Below are 26,589 nucleotides of genomic sequence, written 5' to 3'. Positions count from 1 at the left end.
TTGGGAATTAGCCTAGTGCCCATTGCCGCCATCTAGTGGCGGTGTGCCTTGGTCTCATTTTCAGAAAAATCTTTGCTTGCAATACAGAGTAAAAATGGACCAAGCAACAACTTGAATTTGAAGAGCATGTAATTTGAAACACTCAGTCAAGATACAACTGTGTCTGAGTGAATAAGAATTTCTAAATCCCAATGACAAAATTCCAGCATATGTCCAACATATGATTGTGGTGGGTATGAGTAGTGCCTAAAGTGGTTCTGCTAGTGCGTGTGTTCAAATGAAACTAAGCGTGCTCCTTTGATATTTGCTGCGTTTACAGCATTCGCAGTGTAATGAAAGTCAGACAGCAGCCTCTGGAACATGCGCGCACGTACTCACACAAACACGCACGCCTCTCCAACCCACCATGTATTTGTTTATGCAGACGATGCAGCATTGGGAATTAGTTTAGTGGCCATGTGACTCACTCAAATAGAATTTTCTTCCTAATATCAAGCCATTTTTTCAACATCATCCTCACGCAGAAAAACACACAAGCTGACATTTGTGCTTCAGATGCTTCTAAAAAACTCGGAAAGAAAATGAGATGTCGAGTGATGAGACAAATCTTATTATATAGGCGCAGTTTTTGACCACACACGCGCGCACAGACACACATCAAGTGCATTAGTGGGCAGTGATGGGTGGTTAGGCTGCGGCTCCATGCTCAGTTGAACAGAATGGAGCCGTAGAGATGATCCATGGGTGATTATGTCTCTGCTAATGGGGGATCATTTCCCGCTTTGCCGCTCCTGTCGGAGATAGATGGCGCTCAGCGCGCACACACATGCACACGCACACACACGTACACACTCGCAACCTGAGTGCGCACATGTGGTAGATTGTCACTGACAGGTAGTGTGGAGAATGAATGGCGAAACAACAGCAAGCAGAGGATGCAACCTAATCAGGCCACTGTGCCTTCCTGATTCAATATCGCCGTGATGCGTTCGGGTGCTGATTCAATTTGCACGCTACATTTTTGACGTCATTTTTGTTTTCTCGGCGAGGCCGTGATGGGTAATTGACGAATTTAGCTGCAGTAGTGGGACAAATTATTAGATACTGCTCTGTGGGATGTGGCACACTTCTTCACCTCTGTAAACAACAAGCAAAACAATAAACATAATTTTATCTATCCGTACATCATACGTGTGTGTGTGTGTGTGTGTCTGGAGCAGAACTTTTCCAGGGTGAAGATGCAGGTTACTATGTCGCTGGCCTCCCTAGTGGGCAAATCGTCCGACTTTGAGGAGGAGCACCTGAGACGCTCCCTGCGCACAATCCTAGCCTACGCCGAGGAGGATGCTGAGATGCAGAACACACAGTTGCCCCAGCAGGTATCATGTTTTTAAATATACAATACGTTTAGTTCCTAAATACAATCACATCACATCATGTTTTGAACTATGATTTTATCTAGGACCGAATAATAAAACAAAATTCTGATTGGGATTTTATTTCCCCTCAATATTGCAATTACAATTTAATATTTTTCCCATGTACTGTATTTTTTAACAAACGCATGCAGCAAATGTGTATATTACAATGAACATATTGATGCTATATAAATAATTTGGTCTCCAGGTGGACGAGCTCCTGAGGAACCTCAACAGCATCTTGTCTGACACGGTGAAGATGCGAGAGTTCCAAGAGGATCCCGAGATGCTCATGGACCTCATGTACAGGTACCTTCTACGCTTTCCTCCCACCACACCCTCTTCTCTCCCTCTTTATCTGGGGCTTGTTTTGCCTCTGTTTGCCTGCCTCGCCATGGCAACCATGTGCTAGCACTTTGGCTCCCCTCTGAGCCGCTTTTGTTTACATGCAAATGCAAACAGTGGGTCCAGAGGAGACCAAAGGACCATATGCGCACGGCATGTGTCGTGTTACATGTGTTATTTATTACGCATGGCTCCAGTTTCGGTCTTATTCACGGAAGTGCATGGACTTTCACCTGAAATCACCCCGGCGAGCTCACCACACTTGTTGCTCTGTTGTAGGGTATGGAAAATTTGGCCTCAAGATTCATCAACTAATGTTGATGAAGAAAATGAATAACTGGCTTTATAATGGCCTGCATTCCATCTAAATGCAATGTCTACATGAATTCCTTTTATGAGAATAATTTCCATAATTTGGTTGTCTTATAAATACTGTAGTAAATGCCTCAAGGCTTTCATTAAAATTGTTGTTCTTCTAATGCTTCAAAGGCATCACAGTTTTCCACAGCTCTGGTACATCAGATTTTTTTGTTGAATATGTTTGCCGTCTACAATGGAGACTTGCCTTAGGAGTTTAATTCATTCTGTGGCCATACTCATAACTCAAAAACCTCACATTTTAAATTGTGTTTCCCCATTGAAATGTATGGAAATGGAGATTAATTCCAGTCCCGTTCCCGCCACACATTTTGCTTCTTCTAGTATATGTCATACATATACAAGAAAAAATTGTTTCACAACTAAGTAAGCTGCAGTATTATTAGTTGTCTCTCACAGAGAATAAAGAGTATATACCCATGAGTGTTGTTATATTGTCCTTCTATTTGTGTTGCTGTACCGTTTGTGTTAAATAGACGCACTGCTTAAAGGGCCGTACCTCACCAGTGTTGCAATTCGTCTGACATTTTGCATTGTGTGTTACTTAGCCTTAAGATAGCGGCCAGTTTGCTGACATCCTCTAACCCTTTAATCTGAATTTTTTTACCCGCACGTCAAAAAAAAAAAAAAACTGTCAAAAAACAATGAAGCACATATGACAACATAACAGGACAGTTTATGACAGCCACAGTTCACATCAAGACCCTCCCGCACAAACTCACCAACCGGCTAATTTTGCCTATATTGCCTGCTTCAATTGGCTGACGACCAGTCCCGTGTGTACCCCGCCGTCAACCTCAATTCAGCTGGGACAAAATGTCAACCACATTGTTTATTGTGCTTTTTGTTCACTGCGTGATACTGACAGCTGTTTGTAATATTTTGTCCCTCTCATGAATCTTAAACCAGATTATCCTCTTTTAGAATAAAATACTTTATGATGCTCTTGGGTAGTAAATCAATAGCAGTGACATCCTCCATCCTGCCTGTCCCACAGGATAGCAAAAGGCTACCAGACGTCTCCTGACCTGCGTCTGACGTGGCTGCAGAACATGGCGGAGAAGCACAACAACAGGAAATGCTACACAGAGTCGGCGATGTGTCTGGTACACGCCGCTGCTCTGGTGGCGGAGTACCTCAGCATGCTGGAGGATCACAAATACCTGCCCATTGGCAGTGTCACCTTCCAGGTAGAGGGCACCGTTGCAGACATCAGCTTATGTCATATTATAATCACAGAACATGAGTTGGTGGAAAAGAGACACCCACATCACACGCCTAAATGAACGATTTTCTAATTGGGTCATGTGTGTCCAGTGGGGAGTGCTGCATGCTCATAATGCTAATTCTTGGCATTGCAATTATTTTATAACAATTCAAAAGTGTATGTGATATTGCATTCACAAGATTAGCGAAACATTTTTGGATTCTCATTAAACTGCGTTGAACTGATAGGTATCAGATTTTTAATCTTTGCTGATTATACATTTTGCGCCATTATCAAATTAAAAGATACAACTTAAATGATTAAACAACATCAACATTGTGAGTGAATAAAGAATGAATTCTGCTGATCAGAAGATGTGATAAATAACTAATAAATGCACAAATTCATGCCGATGACAAAATAACGTCCTTGCTACGAGTAATGAAAAACTAAATGTGCTCTTGTGCTGAATATGATATTAATAAGCGCTAATATACACATATAACGCGCAAGCACACGCACGCACGCACACACACACACACACACACACACAATTAGCAGTGAGATGTGTGCGCCCAACACATCTTGACCTCCAGCAGTCAACAGGTCATTGATTGGAGGGTCATCACATTAGTTCCATTTCCTGCTCCCCGTTTTCAATTCAGCCATGTGACTGCTAATTTGATTAAGAGGACTAAGTGATTGATCGGAGCCATGGATTTTCCCCCCTCAGAGCATTTCCTCCAATGTGCTGGAAGAGTCGGCCGTGTCGGACGACATCCTGTCCCCCGACGAGGATGGCGTGTGCTCGGGACGCTACTTCACCGAGAGTGGCCTCGTGGGGTTGCTGGAGCAGGCTGCTGAGCTGTTCAGCAATGTAATGGACAAATCATGCCACCATTTTCATCCGTTCGTCACTTAGTGTCCAATATTGGTGTGCTGTATGTCACCATGGTAACAGACGGCGCTACTTTTGTCTTATCAGGGAGGTCTGTACGAGGCTGTTAACGAGGTCTACAAGGTTATCATTCCCATCCTGGAGGCTCACCGTGACTTCAAGAAGCTGGCGTCCACTCACGACAAACTGCACAGAGCCTTTGATAATATCATTCAGAAGGTAACAACCGGTGAAAACACGCTGTTCATAGTGAGATTTACAAAACATGATAAACAAGTACAGTACACAAGGACGCAAACAGCAACTTGAGGATAGTTTACAATATATATCATCTATTCTCCTGTCCTCTTCCCAGATAATATGGTGTTGTGTTACTCATTATTTTATTCATTAACAGCATCTGTTTCTTTTAAATGACCTGAAAATCACTGACAGTAGGAACTCATAAAAGGCCCATAAACAGGCCTTTATGACAATAAGAAGAAATAAAAATGACTCTGTAATGTCCTACTGTGGAGAAAGTCATAATGGAGATATATGTCCGCCTATCCCTGCAGGGCCACAAGAGGATGTTCGGTACCTACTTCCGGGTGGGCTTTTACGGCGCAAAGTTTGGAGACTTGGATGAGCGGGAATTCATTTACAAGGAGCCGGCCATCACTCACCTGCCAGAGATATCTCACCGGCTGGAGGTGAGAGACAAACGTAGCACGTTCTCTATAAAGTGTCTACATTAGCGATGACTTGTTTGAGCTTTCTATTAATTGCTCTAGAAAGGTTTGCTCACATTCAAAAGGAGCAGGATGAATAAACAAAATCAATCCACCATTTATGAACAGCACTTCAGGTAAAAATGCAAGTTTGCAGAACCCACATTGGCTTTGAGTCATGAAACACAGCTCTCTTACCCTATCTTATTATTAGTACATGCGGCAGGCCATTAAAAAAAAGTGCAGCGGGCCGCAAATAGCTGCCAAGCCAGACTTTGGTTGTTCCCTGAAGTGTGACTCAAAGGCACTGTCAAGATAGAGTTGCTGCATTACATTAGCAAACAAATACACTTTAAGTGATTTTTAATTACTGATGACATCTATATAATCATAAACAATGATACGCTGCCGTGCAAAATGTGCATGTTTCTCTGGCTGCCAGAACTTTTACGGGCAGTGTTTTGGAGAGAACGTCCTAGTGATGATCAAAGACTCGACGCCTGTGGACAGAAAACAACTTAGCCCCAACAAGGTAAGACACATTCTGTCGCTCAAAGGATAGTCATGATTTATTATTCCCAACTTTTATTGAGCCAAGGTACCCATTGTATTTAGCATAAATCTAATTGCACACCACCAAACAAGAAAATGTCTGAAGATAGAGTAAACAAAAATAATTATGATCTTGGTTAAGCATTCAATGCTGTAGCTTTCAGTGAATATACTTGGTCTCCTTCGCAGGCCTATATCCAGGTTACATACGTTGAGCCCTACTTCGACGACTACGAAATGAAAGACCGGCTGACCAACTTCGAGAAGAACTTCAATCTGCGGCGCTTCATGTACACCACGCCCTTCACCAAGAGCGGGCGTCCGCGGGGCGAGCTCAACGAGCAGTACAAGAGGAAGACCATCCTCACAACAATGCACGCGTTCCCATATGTCAAAACCCGCATCAACGTCATCCAGAAGGAGGAGGTAGTGTGCCAAAGACATTGACCATATTTGGAGGTCACCTACAATGTTAGGTTTTCTTCCTCCAGTTCGACCTGACACCTATTGAGGTGGCTATCGAGGACATGCAGAAGAAGACCAGGGAGCTGGCGGTGGCCACGCACAGAGAGCAACCTGATGCTGTTATGTTACAGATGTTGCTGCAAGGTTCAGTGGGAGCCACTGTTAACCAGGTAATACGTGTGTTGTGTGTTTGTGTGTGAGATGTGAGACCCCTGAAAGGCCTCAGAAAGTTTTCCCAGCTGCCACAAAACATTTTTCTCGAGTGTGTCATGTTAACCCCCGAACGCTTGTCTTCTCTCTTTGTCCCCTGTGTGCTCCCTCTAAATGTGTCAGTTGAGGGGAGGGAGTCTTAAACAGACGGCATAAATTATTTCCATTTAACTTATCATATTTACAATTAGCATTGTAGTGGCAGATTGCAGGTGGGAGACATGATCAAAGTCTTTGAAGCATCCATAACCTTAATCCCCCCTCGCATTGAGTTAAAATGTCAATTCATGGCCACCCTCCCTTTCATGTGTCGTGCGCGCTTCGCCCCAACCAGATTCGCTTTGATGTGATTGCTTCCAGGTCCTGCCGGCGCGCTGGATGTCAAGATGACGCTCCCGTGTTTTATCTCCGAACGTGTAATCTGACAGGTCTCGTCACTCAGGACCCGACGGCTGCGTAACGCACAGCAGCTCCGTAAACATCCGCGTCTCCGGCGTAATCAGCACAGGAGGCCTGGCTTTTCCTTCTGTTTGGGTCCGCAGTACATGAAAGAGGCTTTTTTGGGATGCTAATCAGAGCTGTTTAGCCGCTCCTGTCATGAAGCAGGCGCTGTGCGAGCGGTGCTGCGGTTTCGTGACAAATATGTGTTAGGATAACTACGTCTCATACTTGGAAACTAGGAGCCAAATGGGGAGAGCTTAGGGATAGGGGTTCTCTACTGTAGCTCACGTTTTTCAAAAATAGCAACAAACAAAATCCAAACCAAATTGACTCGAGATAAACAAAGAAAAGTCATGAAAAGTCATCAGGTGTCATAGCTGGTAAACAGCGAGTTCCTCAGCTGGTCCCATCGTGAGACGAGGGGAGGATTTGCCATCAGGCAAACAAATGCCTCATAAAAACGGTTTTCTTCGATTCCTTCTTTTAGTCTGAATTCACATCCTTAGCGAGACCTCCAAGTGTCATCTAGTCTTTCCCCTTCCCTTTTTCACGCAATGGATGATCCAAAGACGTTTGTAGCAAAACAAACTTGCTGTCCCAGTGGTGCAGACATGGTGCAAACACTTTGATATATTTTTTTTAAATCAAAGCTACCAAAGGTCTCAATTCACAGTGACAACAGTAAGAGCTAGACATTTTTGCCAGTTGCACTGCTGTCACTATCAGACTACGACGATGCATATGAAAACGGGAAAACGTCGGTGGAACCCCGTCATTAAGTCATGACCCACTTTGCACATTTTGCACAAATGAATTATGAAAAAGTGTTCTTGCAGTTTTGTTTTTAGAGTGCCAAGAACTGACGAGGAACATGACAAGTGCATGTTTAAATGTATGAAATTATGCAAATGAGACACATTTAATTACATTGGGGTTTATACCCCTTTTTATTCACAATGTGCAACAAGCCACATTCTTAACATCCTTGTCGTCATATTTACAGCTGTCTATTGGATGCTCAATAAATCATTTTTTTAATTGTAATTTTTACCATGACTGACCCACTTTTGGGTCCCAGCATTAGAACATCACTGCTATAGTGGGTGACAGGAAGACATCTCTCATTCTTCTTTTGTTGGTACGCTCCAACATTGCTCCACTTCCTCTCATAAGCTCCTTTTTCCTTCCTGAGGTTTTGTTTTTGCTTTCTCTTTCTTGAACCTTGACTCTTGTGTGTTTGGGCTCCTTCTCTCCCCATTGTAGGGCCCGCTGGAAGTGGCCCAGGTCTTCCTGAATGAGATCCCAGCGGACCCCAAGCTCTTCCGTCACCACAATAAACTGCGGCTGTGTTTCAAGGAGTTTATTATGAGGTAAGACGGCGTTGCTGAGCGAAAGCCGTGTAAGAATGAAGGAGGAGGATGTTAATTTTGCTCATGGAAAGTGTACAAATATTTTAACGACTGTTAATAAGATTTGAAAATAAATGAATGATGACGTCATACAGGTATTTAATGTCACAAACGGCAAAAGATGAATTGTCCGCTATCCTGAAACTGGCATTTGATAATATTAACGGTTTTCTTAATACAAGTGCCATTAAGACACCAAAGCTGTGGAAGGAATTTGGAATAAAGTTTTACATCGATAGAATACAATACACAATCAATCAAAATGGTTCCGCCTTGACTTTTGAATGATGAAAGTTACAAAATGGCTGATGATCACAGCCGATTGTGAAACTAATCAAACAGGTAGGATGAATAGAAATGAACACGAGCCATTGTATCAAGGGGCTGTTCTTCATTCCCCCTTCTATGATAGCGTAAGCTTTTATTCCGCACGTTATCACCAAGCTATTTTTCTTCCCATTCAAAGCATCATTGTTCCCAAGGAATTCATTGTATTTGGAATAATTAAAACGATAATTTGAACCATCCTGCTCACAGAAATGCGTCTGTTCAAGTAATTTTGGAGGAAGAAAAGTGTGTACTGCATTGCATGTGTATGTTGACCTGGTTAGCCACTGGTCCTTTATGCCTCCAAAAGGTGGTTTTCATTTTCCAAACCCTTGCATGTCACATTCCGGTCCGCGCTGATTGCTACAAGCAGGTTGGCAAATATTTACTGTAATTTCCGAAACGGTTCTTATTTTCGATCCAGGGGGAATGGGGCCTTTGTGTGACAGCAGGGAAAATCTGAGTGTTTAGTTTTTCATAGTGTCATATTAGTTCGAAGCTTTCTTTTGCACTCTAATAGGCAGCCCTGCAACAAATCATCTTTTGTAGATTTCGTCTTGTAATTATGGTAAACATTGCGGAGATGTGGTGTCTCACGGGCGTTACAGTACTGTCTAAAACCCCCCAAAAATATTGGTTAAAATGGCAGATTATCAAGACCCAACAACAAACATGTTCTACAAATAAATGTGTGAAACACAGCACAGTGGGAATTGAGCATCCAGTGCTCATTTGAGCCCAGTCTTTGAACCAAAAAGCTTTCTAAAAATTTCCGTAACGAGCGTAAATGTCATTATCTCGTCATGCGGCAGCCACCCAGCTTCCACGTGAGTAGACGTTGTCGCGGAAAAGCCTTCCCTCAGGTCAAGCGTGCGCCTGACTATTTACTGCACCGTATTGTGTTACACGCCAATGCCTTTTCCATATCACCCGCATTCGAAAGTTGGGGATTAACCGTGACATGTGTTTGTAATCACGGCAGACTCCCTGATTTGCTGCGGACCGCTTTGTCGTTGTGGAGGACCGCAAGCGGACCTCCTGTACATGCTTACTGTCCCACTTGAGACGCTTTGCCTTATTATTATAATCTACCCGTGTTCCTCTTTCCTGCGCGTAATTCCGTGGCTCGGCTTCTGGCGTGCAATTGATTATGTTGTTACGTACTAGCGGATGGAAACATCCAAAAGGCATGTCTCTTTTGAGGTGGTTTTCGCTTTCTTAATTTGTGTCAAATGGATGCAGGCTGCAGTTAGCATGAGGTTGGATTACGCTTGAATTGGTTTGCTTGGAGTCTCTCACGATCCTGGTTTTAGGTTTGTGGTCATGACATCATATGCAAAAGTCAAGTCGAAGCTCTCTTCTGAAAGTTCATTCAGCAAAGGGAACACTTACACAATATAAAGCAGATGAAAGAAATATGATATTTGACGCAATGCAAATGTCGACGTGCCGCTGTGAATAGATCCTCAAAGAGTTGTACTGCTTTTATGATTATGCACCATAAAACCGTAAGAAGCCTTGGATCCACTTTATACCCCACTTTTCCTCCTTGCAGGTGCGGCGAGGCGGTGGAGAAGAATAAGCACTTGATCACGTCGGACCAAAAGGAGTACCAGCAGGAGCTGAAGAAAAACTATAACCGCCTGCGTGAGAGCCTGAGGCCCATGCTGGAGAAGAAGATCCCCGAGCTGTACAAGCCCATCATCAGACCTCGGCTGGAGAACAGGTGAAGGCTCACGTGAAAGTCACTTGCTTCAGCGCCACTCATTCAAATTAGAGCTACATTTGAATAAAGAAGCAGCTTTTATTTGCATAATGCTTGTGTATACTGTATCAACGTACATCACTTTTCTGTTAACAGGAAATTAGAGTTGAATCTTTGAAAATCTCTTCTACAGTCACATAAAACATGCATAGAGCTAATAAAAGTTTGAACAAGATTTATGAGAGGAAATGCTCAAATTCGGTATGTTTACACTTTGGTATTTCTTCCTAGGGACTCCTTCAAACGTCTCAGTTTTCGCAAAACCCAGGAGGAAGTTTCCTGAGGGGCCATGGTGAATCGGGGATGTGGCGCTTTGTGAAGGGGCGGAATAAATTGTCAACAGCGACCTCAATGCACCCCGCGACAATTGGTTGACAATTCTCCAAAAGATAACCAGTGTTAATAATAATAATAATATAGACCTTTCCATTGCAATGGAGCAGGATTTGATGCATGGAGCCGTTCACTGTAACATATTCACATGTCCTAATGATGCTGTAAACATTTTGAGATCTTCACCATTAGGTTCTTGCTGGCTTAGGACCTTATTTTTGTGCCAATAATGCTGTGCGTGTGTGTGTGTGCACGCGTGTGTGTGTGTGTGTGTGTGTGTGTGTGTGTACTGTAAATGGTGCTAAAGGGCTTTTTGAAATTCTAATCTCCAGCGTAAAACGTGCGATTTAAATGTTTGTATGTTTAAATTTGAGGTTGCTATTTTTTTAATTATTATTTAACTTATTTGGAGTTATCTGACAAGTTTATATGCGGTAGACGGACTTAATCTGTACTAGCTTGACTATAGGTGTGATCCATGACACATAAAATAGTCTACAAATCTATGAGGAAAGAGTGCATTTTAATTTTAAAATCTATTTTGTAGATTACATTAATATTGATTAAAAACAATAGTCAGGGTTTGGTACTGATGAAACAATTTTTATTGCAGTTTCACAGTGCCAAATGTATATATTTTTTTAAATTTACAGAGCAATACTTTCAAATGCCACTGCACATTCTTAAGTTCGTGTTTACTTTTTGGCACAATGTATTCCTGTAGATTTATGTTCTAAGTGGTCCTGTAAATATCTCATTTCACTTACGAGCTGTCGGTGGTTCTTTATTTTCATGCAGCTTAAATTACATATTTTTGTACTATTTTGTAAACTTCATAACATTTTTTTTACACAGATCACTCTATTAAATGAAATTATATTTTCCAAACCAGTTTTGAGGCAAACTAATATAATAACTGGCCTTGAGATGTATTGTAAGATGGCAAGACTCACTGACCACAACTTTAAGGATATTTTCACAAGCAGTGAGAACCAATACACACAGATAAATGAGAATGCTTGGGTTTGATTGACAATTTCAGAAAGATGTATTAGTTCATCAATACATGTATAATTGTGGTGTAAACTGAACTGGGTCATACTGAGAGTGGTTAATAGATTTCTGTCAGTACGTTTCAATGCTGCAGATTTCAATAAAAAAAGGAGCAATGTCTTTGTAAACAGCGCTTATTCTTGTTCCTAATACATGTTGTCGGTGTACCTGACTGTATAAATGTGTTTTTTTTTCTCCAATCTTTTTTTTAATCTATTTCAATGTTGTTGCCTTTTTTTTTTTACAACACCGAAGTTTAACTGTACATGTATTGTACATACTGGCAAAGCACCTGAATAAACAATAGAATATACTTGTCACTCTACATTACTTGTTAACTTAAAAAGAAGAATTGCATCTTCATTTTATATTTTTATGTAGGTTAGATTAGAAAAAAAATTCAGCAAGTAAGTGGAAATACCATCTAAAAGTTTCAATGCACTGATTATGGAAAAAGGAGGAAAAACTACAAATTACTGGAGTCGCGAGATTATTACGTCACAATTAAAGTACAACGTTATTTGCATTAAAGGTTCCTTAACGTAGCAACTGTTTCGAACTTAATTCGCAACATATATGCGATTTGATACATTCAAGATATTCACAGTAGATGATCATCGATTACACTCGTGTAACATGACAAAGACCTGAGATGAGAAAAGAACTACATTTCCCTCCTGTCACTTTTGTTTGACGTCATCACATTTCGACAGCTTGGGCGGTCTCGTTTCGTGTATCGGTGAGGGGCGGTCAGGTCAGTCAGACTCAGTGGTATGTAGAAAGCGTTTCGTCAAGTCTCCATTTTCTACTAAATTCTACCGCTATTGTTTTGACGTTAGGGACTGAAATTAAAATAAAAACGAGGTCATGTTAGTCGGACGTCTTGTCACGGCTCAAATTCAGTCAGGGTCTGTGAGCGCATGGGAAGCAAAGTTTATACACGACTTCGTATCACTGCACCTGAGTTAACTGTCCTGTCTGTCACTTTGTCTCGTTGGAATTCAAATGTTAGAGCTCAAGTCGTTATACTGTCACTCGAATGTTTGAACAGATATTCCTGGTCTTTTATGTGACATGGAGGACCAAGAAGGGGACCTAAACCCGAATACAGACGACCTTCCACTTTGTGCCAATACCAGCCACATTCTCGTCAAGCACTATGCTCTCGACCTAGCTGTTTGTTTTGACAGGAAAGTCATTAGTGGTAGCGTGGTTCTGTTCCTGGAACCTACGATTTTTGGAGAACCCGTGGAACATGATGGGAACCAAACTGCATGGTTCAGAAACACTGAACAATGGCCAAGTGATTTTCCAGGTGTCAGGATGGCAGCTGATCATATCAAGTCCTCATCCGAAGGTCATTTCATTTTAGTGCTGGACTGCTGTGACATCACTGTGTCAAAGGTGGAGCAAGTAGACGTCACCTCATTGTCGGACGCCTTTCCTGGCGTCGGACCCCCTGACCTTATCCAAAAGCTGCTCTCCATGCCTTCTGCTCAGTGGAGGAGGCAGCAGGAGCTCTTCTCAGCGTGCAGCCGTGCGCCTGGTCTTGACCAGGATGGTGGTCCTCTGCATTTTCGCACTGGTCGCTGGAGTCTGCATGTGTGGAAGCCGGGGGTCTCCTCCCCACGGGAGTTCCCTCGGGCCATCAGGATTTACTATGAGACGATGCCTATAGGGGGCTCGGTGAGGTGGACCAAAGACCAGGACAACAGGTGAGTCAAAGTAGGCGGTCTGATAATCCATTGTTTCCCAACTTTTATTTATTAGAAAAAAAACATGGCAAACCATCAAACACAAGGTATTTTTTTTAATATACATACTTTTGCCGCGTTTTTTTTTTACTCCAAATTGTACTAGTCTTTTCAGGTGTTTGAATTTGGTCTCCCATTCATTATTCATTCCAGGGCGTGTGTGTACACCGCCGGCTCGCCCATCAACAACCGAGCCCTCTTCCCTTGCCAGGAGCCGCCTGTTGCCATGTCAACGTGGCAGGCCAGAGTGCGGGCCCCCCACGACTGTGTGGTCTTGATGAGTGGGGAAGAGCAGGTTGTGCCTACTGAGAATGGGGACACAAGTATGATTTTTTTGTAACTCTTATGGGGTAAAGGGACCTAATGTTGTAATTTGTACACTTATTTGCCTTTTTCGACATTTGGACTTGGAGAGGATGTATTTTGTTTTAGGTGGTGCATGGTATAAAAAGTTTGACTGATCTGGAAAACATCTGTACTCAAACAATGAAAACATTCCTTTCTCCCTGATTTCATGTCAACATAGCACGCAGGATATTTTACAAGCCTTTGTCTCCCGTCTCCACAGATTTGTTGCTGTGGAACTACTACGTTACGATGCCCATGCCGGCTTCCACCTTCACCTTGGCAGTAGGCCGCTGGCAACAAGTCCCCGCTCAACTACTTCCCGCGTGCGTAATAGGGCGGAGCGAAAGGGCTGATGAGTTTGGGGAGTCCGCCCCAGTGTCCTCATGCGGAGGTTCAAGCCGCGAAATAGTAAAAGCCTCCAGGCTCCACACTGGCAGGTAGCGTGTTATTTTTTTGTACCGTTTGCTTTATATTTTGGCAAGAGCTCCTCCTTTCCTGGCGTCATTAAACCGAGTCTGGCCAATGCACATTCCATGACAAACCTTTCCCTTTTCATTCCCCCCAAACATGGTGAGCTTTAGGGTGCAGCAGCTCTCGCTCAGCCTTTTCATGACAAACACATCAAAGCGCTGAGAATTCCGTCCTTTGGATTCAGCGCCCAGTAGAAATTATCCTTGGAGTGCAAACAAGTAAAGCAGACACACATTTTTATGGATAGAGGCTACAGTGAGGGACTGGCTTGCAGGGCCCTCTTGGCTTAGGGTCCCCACTCCTCAGCCCTGCTGCGTCTGCCAGTGATTTCCAGTAAGCCTCCTCCTCCCGCCCTGGTTTTCCTCCCGTGGCAGTCCAGCCGTAGCCTGCCGCCGGCCTCAGGAATCTCCCACTACAAGGCAGGCCTTTATTTTCAGTGAATGGCTGGAAGGAAACTTGGATGCGGCTCGAAAAGCCTCGGATACGGAGTCAGCGCTGGCTGGCCGTTGCGTTCAGAAAGAATACGATTGCAGAGTGACACCTTGATATTTTTAGGAGCGGTTTTGTCTATAGTCCATATTTCCACGACTTTCATTCCCACGCTTAGAACAAAGAGCTAGCACACATGGAAGGAGTATTATACCTCACGCACACTGCTTGCTCTCAATGGGAAAAGTCTATTAAAAGGCTTTTTTATTAACCTTGGATTAAACTTGTCTTTTCCTTTTCAATGCGTTCCAAGGGAAGAGCGGACCGCCCGCTCGGCCTCGTCCTCTCAGCACGAGAGCGTTTCTGTGCTCGACCATTCAGCCATGTTGGATGACGGCTTCCCTTGTTCCCATGGCGACTACCCTTGCCGCCTCATCGAGCGCGCTTTCAAGTCCCAGCATGTGATCCCGCACCGCGTGTTTGCGCCCACCGGCCTACTGCACAAGGCTCAGGTTGGGACCGTTCACCCTTCAGATGATAACGCAATGGTGCTTTGACTTAACGATTGAGTCACAATCAGTCGCGCCGTCGATTAGATTTTTCTCATGAGTGAGCTTTTTCCTAACCATGGTTCCAAAGAAAGTGAGTGCTGAGAAGATGCAGATGTTGCCTATTTTGCCCTCCCTGAGCATGACAGGTGTTTTGGCATGAAGCAGTCCTTCACAAAAAGAGACCAAGTGTGCTTGCTTCAAGTTGTTTATTCCTGTGTCCCAGCTGAATTTCCTGTTAAACTAAGCAAGAAAAATGATGTATTAAACTTTTGTATTAAATACTTTCAAGATTTTAGCTTTACTCATGCTTTACACAAATTATTTTGATGAAATAATTTGCCTATCAACAGAGGGGACCGGAATGGAGTGAGCACTCTGTCCTCCATTGTTGTCCTTTGTTTCCCGCTGTCGTTGTTGAATAAATGTTCTCAGTAAATGTATTTCATGTTGTCATCCTAGAGTCGAATCCTCACCCTGTTGCCACGATGTTTAGCCGCGGCCCAGGCAGTTCTGGGAGTTCATCCCTTCCCCCGCCTTGATGTCCTCATCGTGCCAGCGGGGTTTTCCAGTCTGGGCATGGCCAGGTACGAACACAGGGCGGACAGAGAGAAACGGTTAGTAACTTTCTGGTAGGACCGGGTCGTGGCTCGGGTCAAAAAAGCAAATATAGACCAACTCCGTTCATTAGAAATCATTGTACTGTATGTATTCACTGGAGCATTAGTCAAGCTGGACGTATAAATCCTCAGATGATATGTTTTGAGGTGTTTTAGCCTTTTTGGACGACGCAAGCTATAATTTGCGCATTGCAACGAAAACATTGAGTTTGGCTGCCATGCTGTTGACGCTTTAATCTGCGGCCTGGGCTCCACTTCACTTGTTTCTGGAGTGTGATTCATGGCTGGTTTTTGCATGGAACCCTCCCCTCAGCCTTCTTTTAGAGGTCCTCGCAGAATTGGAGGGTCCAAGCGTAACTCCCCATTAGTTATCTCTGCTTATGAAATGTGGCCTTCATCTCCTTTCCTTAAAAACTGTACTTGGGCCTACCTCATCTTCCCTACACATCCCACATCTGCAAAAAGCTCTCATCCTGAGCTCAATTCCCCTCAACCCCCCCTTCTGCACTCCTCAGCAGTGGTTCAGGTGGTCTCCAGGCTCTCCTGTCTAGCAGCCAGCTATGTGTTGATGTGTTTGCGTGCAATGTAAGCCGAGGTCTGCTTGTTGATATGTGGGGGCAGAGATGCGGCAAGGCTTCTTCACGGTCCTCCGCAAAGTAGATAAATCTGCTTTTATGCAGATCTTTGTTACGACTTGAACGTACCATGTCCTCTTCACCTTCTACCTACTCTGTTTTCTCGCACTTCTTTTATATGGAAACATTGCAAACTGGACTTTTTCAAAACCTTTTTTGGCATACATTCTTTGATATCTTATGATATTGTATTTAAACTTTTAAAAAATTCCCCAGTTGTTTTTTTAAAAACTTTTTTAAGACAAAAAATCTGAGTTATATTTCTTTGTATTTTTTCCAATTATAATAATTTCCAAAGTATTTTATCATCCTAATGTTCAGCCTTTTTTTTAATATTAACATTTGTTAGTCTGTTAAATAAAACCATAAATTGTATCCTTTTATCAAGATGATACTCATGTTATAATGCTGAAATGAAAATGAAAATGACATTAGATTAACATTCATATCAGAAAAAAATATTCTCTATAATTATTATATTTTTTAAATGTGCTGGCATTGAGCCAAATAAATAAATAACATGTCGATTAAATTAGCCGTCAACGGATTAGGTTGTCGACATAATCGTGACTAGTCTAATCTCGGCTGCCCAAGTGTTCAGTCAACGTTGTCCGTGTCTCTGTTATTTTATTCCCTCGCAAGACTGGACGTGAGCTCATCGCCGCAAATGCCTGCTCCGTGCGTCACGGCCCCAGATTAGCTTCTCTCGCAAACATTTGGACAGCGTCGGGGTCGCTGCCTGGGCCACTTCTCAACTTTGCACATTTATTGCAGCAAATGTTCCCCCTAAATGCCCTTTGATCTTGATCCCTTGGTCTTGTAAAAATCTTTTCCTGTGCTGCATTTATTTTTTGAAAGCACATCAAGTTTTAACACACAGGCTGCTCCTCTGTGGCTTTTGCCCGATAGATGTTTTCAGTTCCTCAAGAGGATAGCTCCCAAGTACTTTCATACCGCATTTCTGCAAATAGTGGCCTCCACTTTAATAGGTGTCTCTGTTGAGGCAAAATAAACACCTCACCCCAAATAGGTGCCTCGGGGAAATATTGTGGTCATACTTCAATTGTGAGATTTCCTTGTTGAACCCATTTGAACTCTTTTGCTAACTAAAATGGCAACACCGACTGTTGTTTTTCTGACCATTTGCGTTCCACTCACATCTGTGCTTACTCTGCACTGCACCTAGTGGTTAGAACATCTGTCTCCCAGTGCTGAGGTTCTGGGTTCAAATCTCTGTCTTTTAAACACATTCCCTTTGTTTGTGTGGATTTTCGCCATCTACTTTGACTTCCTCCTGCATTTAAAAAAAAAAAGTACATTCAATGAAATTTAACCCCAAGCCTGACAACTCCAAGGCAGACGTACTCTCCACTTGTCCACCATACATGAATCCCTATTATTTATCTGTCGATAAATCTATTTCAACTAATAAAACGTGGCTTCATCCCTATAGTTTCCCTACTTTTAAACTCCTCATCTGTAATAGGTGCCTGATAAATAAACAGCACTTCCCACTTGTGAGGAAATATGGCCCTTGTCTGTCTGCTAAAAATTAACTCACTACCGGGGAACAAGATTTAAGGACTTCATTCAGCTTGAGACAACACTTGCATTGACTCCCTATAAAACTCGACATGGGTCTCAGCTCGGTCATCTAACGTGAATCCTCCCTTCGTCGCGGGTGGTTTGGGTCCCAAGTTGCCCACGCACGTCACAGCGGGGAGTTGTGCATTCGGATGGTGGGGAGGTCAACCAAAATGGAAGATTGAGACTGAGATGAGACACTGAGGCGGGGTTCGCAACAGGCCGGCGGACCCCCGGGATGTGGGAGAGGATGTGCGGATTATTCCCAGCAACAAAAGCCATTAGCCTCTGGAAGGACTTCAGAGACGAGCGCTATTTAATCTCGAAATTGGGAGGCATGTGGGAACATCTTGGGAATGGGCCAAGTGCCGATTTTGTGCAGTGGCCCGGTGGAAACAGCAGGAATGGAGGGCCCTGTGGCAGGCAGGCATGAAGCTGTTGGACTGTGATCCAGAGGAAAGGGAGAGGTGGAGGATTCACAGTGGTGTGAAGTTTTTATACCCAGATACACAGTAGGGGGGGGGGGCAGGAAACGCAAGATTAAGAAGTCAAGTAAGGGCAGGTCTGCATTCGGAGACTGCCACGCTGTGTAGTTTCAGCACACACACAATTATGTGTGAATATGGCTTGCACAAATATAGGCATGACGCCAGTCAGCACTTGATGGAGTTTACCAATTTTAGGCGCTTTTATATAACTATGAGAACCAAGTGTCCCCCCCCACCCCCCTCCCAGCATAAGCCTCGTGTTCTTTGGCTAAAGAAATTCTTTTAGTCAACGTTTTTCTCCGAGAAAGACAAATTGACACCGGAAAAAGGAGCACAAATAGAGAGATGGCTTGGGTAGAAAGGAGAAGAACAGTTTCAAATTCTTGCTAAGAGACAAAAGGGGCCTTGAAAGAAACGATTCTTTTTCCCCTCCCGCCGTATCCTAATAACTCGTACTTGGGGCTGGGTACTGATATTTTCTCGGTACTGACCCAATTGGGTCGGCGCTACTGAACACCGATTCCCATGAAATCAACTGGAACTGTGTTTCAAAGTTTCTTTCTTGGCCGTACGGCAGTGGAAGGGTTGGCATTTTCCGTGGAGAGTGCACACCAGCGTAATGACGTCACCGACTCATAAAACCCGCTCTAAAAATACATTTCCTGATTTTAAACGCAACCACATGTGCAGTCGCGCGCCGCACAAATACACTACATGAAGTATATTGGACCAGTGCTGAAGTTTTTTTTGTTTTTTGTGGCAGTCTGCATGATGTCCTGTGGCACTGAGCTCCCTCTTTTGGTTCAGTGCTGTTGCTATGACAGACATCTGGTCTGGGGGAGGAGACCCACGATTGTCAATGGCGCTGTAGTTGTAGCTGTATGTGTATGCTCCACTGCGTTGGTCATCTCGAGAACACCACATACTATCTCTTCGTGGCAACGTTACGTCATTTGCCTCCGAATGGGAGTGACAGGAAGGGCACCGCGTTTCCTCTGCCCTCTTTAAAGTCGAGGTCTGTACCTGCCGGACTTGTCAAACCCATCAGAAATGAGCTTAGCTTCGTAGCAAGGCCAAATGAGGGCATGCTAAGAAAGTGGTAATCCCAGCCCCCGAAAAAACATTTGTCGTGAAATGACATAAGTGTTGAAATGGACCTTTTTTTAGTGGCATGAGCGATGAGGGTGTTACGCTTCACCGCTGACACACGGATTCCTGTGCTTGTCTCGATATGAATGGATCCATTGTTCGTGTAATGGTCACGATACGTGTCGTGGAATGATGTCACACAAACACACATATGTCATTGTCATGTTGTTTTCCAGCAGGCAAACGTGAGATGACCCTACATTCTTGATAGTGCACTCTGATAAGCCTGTGTGTCTGTGTGTGTCTGACATTCATTGCAAAAACAGTTTTCAGACCTCATTGGATAAATTCCTAATCTTTTTTTTATTGATTCCTTTTAAGCCTTTTAGCTGATAGGTGGCTGTCTGAACAAAATTGGGTAAAAAGGATCACGGACCTTCTGCTTGCAGTGCAGTGGCCATATAGCTGTCATAGTGGGCGAATTATACCACGGTGTATACCTCTTGACCTTACTAAGTGGCACCGAAGGATTTTCAGCTTGACTTCAGTTGACTACATCCCATGTTTATGGTTTTACAGGAAGTAACATCGGTCCCATTTAGGAGGAAGTTACTCGCCGGGCTGCCTGAGGCTCTGGGCACCCCGCTGGACGCTATCCAGCTGCCACGATGCCCTTTAGTCCAGCGGCACCTTTTTAAACTTTTATTGGACTGAGCCCATGATTGCGTGATTTTTGTGGTCGGCCACTAATTACAAGATTGGTGCTTTTAGTACCGGCTCGTGAGCTAGCCTAAGTGAACATTTACATACAGAAAATCCATGAAACTGACGTAATTTGCCGACGACAAAGCGCACGGGATTAAAAGCTGTAACACCTACATGTAAGAACAAATGTACAAAACAATTTCCTCGAATGCACACGCCATCAAACACAGTTTCTCACCATATTTGTTCCTTTCGCCCTTACACGAGTCGCAATTTAGCGCCGTGATTTCCAACCGGTGTACAATAATAAGTAGCATTAATCAGCTGTGCACCATTGATGAGTAAATTGAGCCAAGATCAAGATTTTGCAAATTAATAAGGGTTGGGAAACTTTGGAAAATTTAGGGTACCCTACTTTTTTTTTTAACCTCTAAAATAAATAAAGTAAATCTATTACCAACCTTCTAAATCTGTGTTCAATGACCCGACCTCGACAGTTTCATTTCCGTCAATTTCAAACACGCTTGGTTAGTCACGTCCATTTAAAGCGCAAATAACAGCTAAAAGCCGCTGTTCTTTGTCCTTCTGCTATTCCCCCTCGTCTTGTCCTCCTCTCTCTTGTTTATCGCGTCTCAAAGGATTTCCTGCTTTTCTGCTCTCCTCTCCGACTCGATCCGTGCCGTAACTCTAGAAGTGTGCGAAGGAGTCTTTGCTTTTCAGGAGCGACTTGGGAGGTATTGTGAGAGGAAGGTGTGATTTTTTTCTTCTTCTTTTTTTGTATAGGGAGGGCGACATCTGTTAATCAAGTAGTTAAGGATGAGCAGTTTTCTTTTCTTCCCGCCTTAAGTGGATGTCCTCCGTTTCTGTAGGGCCATAGAGGCACCGTGACGGGGTGAAAAGGAAAGTCCGCATGCTTGCACAGGCACAGAGGATGGAGGAGTGCCCTGTGCACACTTTAATGTGATTACAAGTAATTAAGACTTTTTGGAAGAGCGTTTTTATTCCTGGAACCTTTCTTCCCAGCTCACAAATCCAAAGTGTTGGCACTCCATTCTTTCTCCACGCTCTCGGTAGCTCGGCATTGTCTACTCTACATGCAGCTTTGGCTGCTCTTGACACTTGGAAGCCTACTTTGAAAGCGTATCACTTGCTTGAAATCCAGACTTGAGCCCACTGCTCCATTTTATTAATAAATTGAGGAATGGTAATGAAATATAGTCTTTCATTTCATGTTATCATTAAGAAAAATCCATCAAGATGCAGTATATAATTTTCCCGGGGTATAAAATTACGTATATCAAGATATAGTTTTTTTTTTCCCCATTTCTGTTGCTCGCTAAAGGCACTGTGATCTTTCTGCTGTCCTGAGGAACACAAGGCCCAGATCCATCATCTTGGCATTTTTTTTATCCAGCATTTCCCTGCGCTTTCAATAGACCAGCATCTTTCATATGCAATAAAGTTTTACCTCCACTTGAAGCTTCCAGCCGGGCAATTTTACTCCAGTTGATAGGCGCGGCTGACACACTTTGTCGTGAAAAAGTGTGAATATTTCTCTGCGGCAAGAATCAACGAAGGATTTATTTTTGATAGTTTAAGGATTTTACGAGCAACTGTAAAAATGTATTTGCGGCATTACTCAAAATTATAGCCACTCTCGAATCTCCCCCCTCTTTTTTCCCCTGGAGGTGACATCGTCTCTACGCCCCCATTGTGATCAATGATCGGATAACCGAGATGTGTTGCATCGAACTGCCCTCAGATACGAACCTGCCGGCAACAGCTGGCATATAGTGCCGCAAGTAACAGTAAAGCAGACACACTGTGCTATAACTCTGGATTAAAGGCCACGGCAAGACAGGCCTGTCCCTGCTCACCCATTCCCCTAACTAATGGATGAGTCCACAGAACCCATTGCAAGAAGTGATGGATGGATCCATTGTGCAGCGTAGGGGACACGGCTGCTCTTCATGCGTATCCTCAGCTTTCTGTGTGTGTGTGTTTGTGTGGAACCTTGAGGCTGAGGGTAATTTCATCTGTCTGTGCAAAGCCAGACGCTTTAATGGGCGTGGGACCTCTGCGAAACAAAGTGCTGCGAAAAGCTATGCTGTAATATTTTCCTCTTTCCTCACGTTGCGCAGAGCCTCGGGGAGAAAGCTGCGCTCCGAGTCCTCTGTACGATGCACGTCTTGCATTCTGTACTGAGGGGATGAAATCTGAGACATGAAGTTTTGATTTTATAGATGGCAATTAGTAATGGGCTCTTTTTATTTTTGTGGTGTAAGCATATGTAGTCACATGGCACACATAGTCATTGTCATGCTTTTTTCTTGTTGTATAATTAAAGCCGAGGAGTGTTTTACTCTAATCGCGCCCTTGGGAAAAGGAGCTATGAAGCGTGATTCTGCCACCACCATGCTTCAGTATCTATGGCATCCTTTAGTTGATGAGCAGTGTCTGTGCCAAACATACCTTTTAGAATGCAGTTGGCTCCCTAGCAGAGTCACTGACCAGTGTGCCCCTCTCCCCATCAATTTTGGAATTTTGCTGCAAGAAATACCTGTGACACAAACATACCCGACTGCCCGGGCCCGTGGCAGTTTTTTTGTTCTTATGTATGCAGTATGATATTGTGCGGAATCAGTGGGGTTAAAAAAAATAGCAACACTAGATTAGGTAGTTAGGTTGTTAGATAGGTGGATAGAAAATAACATCTGTTTCCATGGCAAAACGTAGCCTTCTTTCCACAGCATATCGGCACCATGTTAGTCTGTGCAGCAGTTCCAACCATATTGCTTTGCTAATGTGCAGTTATGAGCTCAATATAACACCTAACTTTTATGATGATTTTTTTTTTTTTTTTTACGATTTCCTTCTATATTCTGGAGATGATGCGGCGCTTTCACAGTCTATCACCTCAGAACCTTGTTCTCTGGCGTTGCATAGCAAAGGAACAACATTCCCTTTATCACCTACCATTAGAAATGTGTTTTCCGCTTGAACCTTTTCACCGAGGCATCGGTGGAAGCCAAATGGGGGGGATCTTTCGTGCTGTGCGATGGCTGATTGTTTTGCATGCAAATGCGTACATGAAGGCAAGACTATGTGCGTCATGTTCAACGCTGACAAACTGATACGTGTCGAAGCCAGGTAAACTGAAATTTGACTTCCTAAAATGTGATTCATGTTTATTGCATGACCTTGCACAATTTACTCCAACCTTATGTTCCAGGATGCTGTTTGACTTTCAGTTTGTCAGAATTTTGACGCCGTTTTCCCAACAGCAAACGATGGTGCAGTCAATATATTTCTTTATTTTATTGATCTATTTATTTATTTGTTTATATTTTACTTTATTTATTTGTTTTTATTTTATTTTATTTTGGAGCAGTCAATATTTTAAGCGAATTCAGAGATTTTTTGGTCTAAATACTTAAGTGAAAATAACTGCCGAAGGCGTGTTTACAATGATCATTTTCCTAATATTTAGGAGAACTAATTACGTCTTCTCATAAATGAATACAATTAATTATTAATCGTATATTATAAGTGGATCTAACTAGCCCATGCAGCCATTGACACCTGAGTATGATATCATGTGTTGTTATAGCTGCCTCCTTGATACCAAGAGGAGATGCGTTCATGAGAAACATCTTTAAATGAAATAGATATGCAAAAGAGCGTGAAAGCACATAACCAATTCGCTTAGATCAGTGACATGAACAAACCCTAAAGTATGGCCCCCACACCGGCTCATAAATATCCTCTGATAATGGAGCGTGCCGCGAGTGACAAGCAGTCATTTAGGGCAGGCAGTCGTTTAACAGATGTGTTGTCCTGTCGCAGCATCTACGTGACTCGCCGGCAGAAACGGCGGCGGGCGACACAATCGGAGCAGACGGCCAGCTCGCCAGTCTGAGTGTTTGTAATGTTTGAAATCTATGCCGTAGCATCGCTACCAACACACACACAGTAGCACATAATAAGCACATACGCATAAACTCACCGACATTCCTCTGGCATGACATCAGATTTTGGACTACACCAGGAATGAATGGCACAGAATTGTTTTATTGTTAGGGGAGGACAGCTCAGCTATCACTGTTCTGCTGATATGGATCAAAAGTGACTTTACCCAAGTGTGTGTGTGGAGGGGGGGTCATGTCAGGTCTTGTTTTTTTTCTTCAGAAAGCCTACATAGGGCACGCTTGGCCTCATCAGTTTATGACTCGTGTAGATGCCGTCCATGTGATACAAAGTGGAACTTCCACATGACAGCAACCAAAACTACAGTTTAACTTAACACCAATTTATGTCACTATGAAATATTTCTATTTAGAAAAAAAACTGTGCAGCAGATGATCCTTTTTGTGATAGCTGCTATTTATTTCCAGACTTGACTGCGATACAATCTTTGTGATTGGGGCATCTCTCTGGGGACCCTGGTCTGGCCCCTGTGCTCATGTGATCTGGCCCTACATGGACTGGCATTTGGCCTGACCCTGTGGGGAGGGGGGGGCACTGTCTGAGAAGTACAGAGCTGATCTGCAGCCAGCCTGGAATTCCCGACATTGGGAGTCAGACTTGTTAAAAAAAGGATGAAGGCTGGTAGGAGTTTGGTCAAATAGGCTCTAGTCTCGAAAATAGCCCACTGACTTTGTCCAAGAAGGAAGGGGTGGGGAGGGGAGACAAAGTTTATTCCTGTCGGCTGACATTAGGAACGGGCGACCTTTCCGTTGATAGAAAAGAATAGACAACAACGTACTTTGTGCGAATGTCATCTTTCATGTGGCTTTTGTCCATCGTTGTACTTCCTTCCCCTCTCACTGAAAGGTTCATGTTTGCATGTTTCTATAATGAATCTACAGTATTTCCTCCTGTAGTTGCCGGGGTTATTCTTATCTGGGCTAAAGTGTTATTTGGTGGGAAATATTCATATATACCGGTGTATTTTTCCTGTCATCATATTTTGGGCTGAAATCTATCCATCAATTTTGAATTTAGTGATTAAAACCCCGAACCTCATCTAATTACGGAGCAGATATGCTTACCCTTACGTCCAATGTGTACTGTGCTGCATAAAAGAAATTGTACTAATATTTTGGAAAGGTGGATTACACATTGCTCGATCACCGGTCACCTCAACAAGTTCAACAAAGTTGCTCCTTCTTTTCCTTCTCTCTCTCTCTCTCTCTCTCTCTCTGTCTCTCTCTCTCTCTCTCTCTCTCTCTCTCTCTCTCTCTCTCTCTCTCTCTCTCTCTCTCTCTCTTCTCTTTTCACCTTTCTTGAATCGCCTGTCTGATATGGTTCTTTCAGAGCATCATTTTGTTTTCCCACCGTCTCCCCAGAATCACTCCCTATATTTCAAACTATCTTTGTATGTTATCTTTTTCTTTCTCACTCACTTGTTTACCCATACAGTATCCATACTGCGTGTTTATCAACATCATCATTTTCTCTCCCTGGGATGTTTCAGTAGTGTCCCTGCTATGAGTCGAGCTGAGGATGTCAATTACAGGACTATGATAGGGCTCCTCTTGCATTATGCATGGCAGTGTCCCGCTGGGGAATAAATGGCCTACAGCCAGGGATGATGGATGGAGGGATGAATAATGGATGGTGAGATGGAGGAACGTAACGCTATTGCAATCTGTGTCCCGCTAAATTGAAGACTTGCCCTGGCACACACCTGACGCTCAGGGCCGTTCGTCTCACCCAGGGTGAGTGGCGGTCGCCCCGTTGTCACATGAAAGGCCACGAGTGGGCTTTAATCAGTCTTTAAGACCCGTTTGGGTTATATGTACTACTTGAGGTATTTGCTTTGTTATCCAATCTTTAGACCACCTTTCAACTTGATTCACTTGGACTTGGATTTGTAGGCCAGCAAACCTTTTTCTATCACACTGCGATGTATCGCCCAGCTTTAATGCAAGAAAGTTCCAATTTAGTATCGTTGTTTGGTTTTGAGAGTCCAGAACTCGGTGACAGCTGGCATATGCAGGTCATTTTTTTGTAGTCATGCCAGACATACATTTCAAAGGAATTATTAAATGGCATGAAAGTGCTTTGAAGGCTTACTTAATATTCACATCGATTGTGAACGCAGGTGTGCAAGTCTGCTTTTCTGCGTTTCTGCAAGTCCACCCATGCGGGTAGCCTCCACGGGTCCCCCGTGCCAACTATTGTCAGTCAGTGTACCGACGAACGTGAAAGATGCCGTTGTTTGGTGTCCCCGGCCGTGGTGGGATGACACCGTTTGTCACCGTGGTGATGGATTCCGCCTCCCTCCGAGGAGCGTGTGCAAACGGCGTCGCTGAAAGGCTGTCTTTGTGTTTTCACGCTCACTCACGCACATGTGCGCCGCCGGAACGGACAACAAAGGCATGCTTATCCAATCGGAGGGGAGT

The 26,589-nt window shown here is 43.5% G+C and overlaps 2 protein-coding genes and 1 long non-coding RNA gene across 12 annotated transcripts in view; all 3 read left to right on the top strand.

The window, feature by feature from the left end:
• dock8 (dedicator of cytokinesis 8) overlaps positions 1–11,823 on the top strand; it is a 40,976-nt gene extending 29,153 nt beyond the window's left edge. For both annotated transcript variants that reach the window (XM_037259758.1, XM_037259759.1), the window contains 12 exons: positions 1,221–1,379; positions 1,627–1,727; positions 3,139–3,331; positions 4,082–4,225; positions 4,334–4,465; positions 4,804–4,938; positions 5,399–5,488; positions 5,698–5,934; positions 6,000–6,143; positions 7,888–7,994; positions 9,916–10,086; positions 10,357–11,823. In XM_037259758.1, the coding sequence (XP_037115653.1) occupies positions 1,221–1,379; positions 1,627–1,727; positions 3,139–3,331; positions 4,082–4,225; positions 4,334–4,465; positions 4,804–4,938; positions 5,399–5,488; positions 5,698–5,934; positions 6,000–6,143; positions 7,888–7,994; positions 9,916–10,086; positions 10,357–10,408 (1,665 nt within the window). In that variant the 3' untranslated portion in view covers positions 10,409–11,823. The remainder of the gene's footprint in view (positions 1–1,220; positions 1,380–1,626; positions 1,728–3,138; positions 3,332–4,081; positions 4,226–4,333; positions 4,466–4,803; positions 4,939–5,398; positions 5,489–5,697; positions 5,935–5,999; positions 6,144–7,887; positions 7,995–9,915; positions 10,087–10,356) is intronic.
• A 407-nt stretch (positions 11,824–12,230) lies between these two features.
• LOC119127708 (aminopeptidase O (putative)) overlaps positions 12,231–26,589 on the top strand; it is a 58,264-nt gene continuing 43,905 nt past the window's right edge. For all 9 annotated transcript variants that reach the window (XR_005098897.1, XR_005098898.1, XM_037259762.1 and 6 more), the window contains exons 1-5: positions 12,231–13,226; positions 13,419–13,588; positions 13,834–14,050; positions 14,827–15,025; positions 15,524–15,648. Coding sequence is in view for 7 of the 9 variants with exons in the window: in XM_037259762.1 (XP_037115657.1) it covers positions 12,586–13,226; positions 13,419–13,588; positions 13,834–14,050; positions 14,827–15,025; positions 15,524–15,648 (1,352 nt within the window). In the remaining 2 variants the exon portion in view is untranslated. The remainder of the gene's footprint in view (positions 13,227–13,418; positions 13,589–13,833; positions 14,051–14,826; positions 15,026–15,523; positions 15,649–26,589) is intronic.
• LOC119127711 lies at positions 20,735–21,395 on the top strand. Its single transcript, XR_005098900.1, has 2 exons — positions 20,735–20,932; positions 21,052–21,395. It is a non-coding gene; the product is annotated as an uncharacterized LOC119127711 (long non-coding RNA).

The sequence above is a fragment of the Syngnathus acus genome, chromosome 9 (assembly GCF_901709675.1).
Source record: "Syngnathus acus chromosome 9, fSynAcu1.2, whole genome shotgun sequence".
NCBI classification, from domain to species: domain Eukaryota; kingdom Metazoa; phylum Chordata; class Actinopteri; order Syngnathiformes; family Syngnathidae; genus Syngnathus; species Syngnathus acus.
Note: the sequence above shows the minus strand (reverse complement) of the source record. Positions and strands in the feature narration are given on the sequence as shown.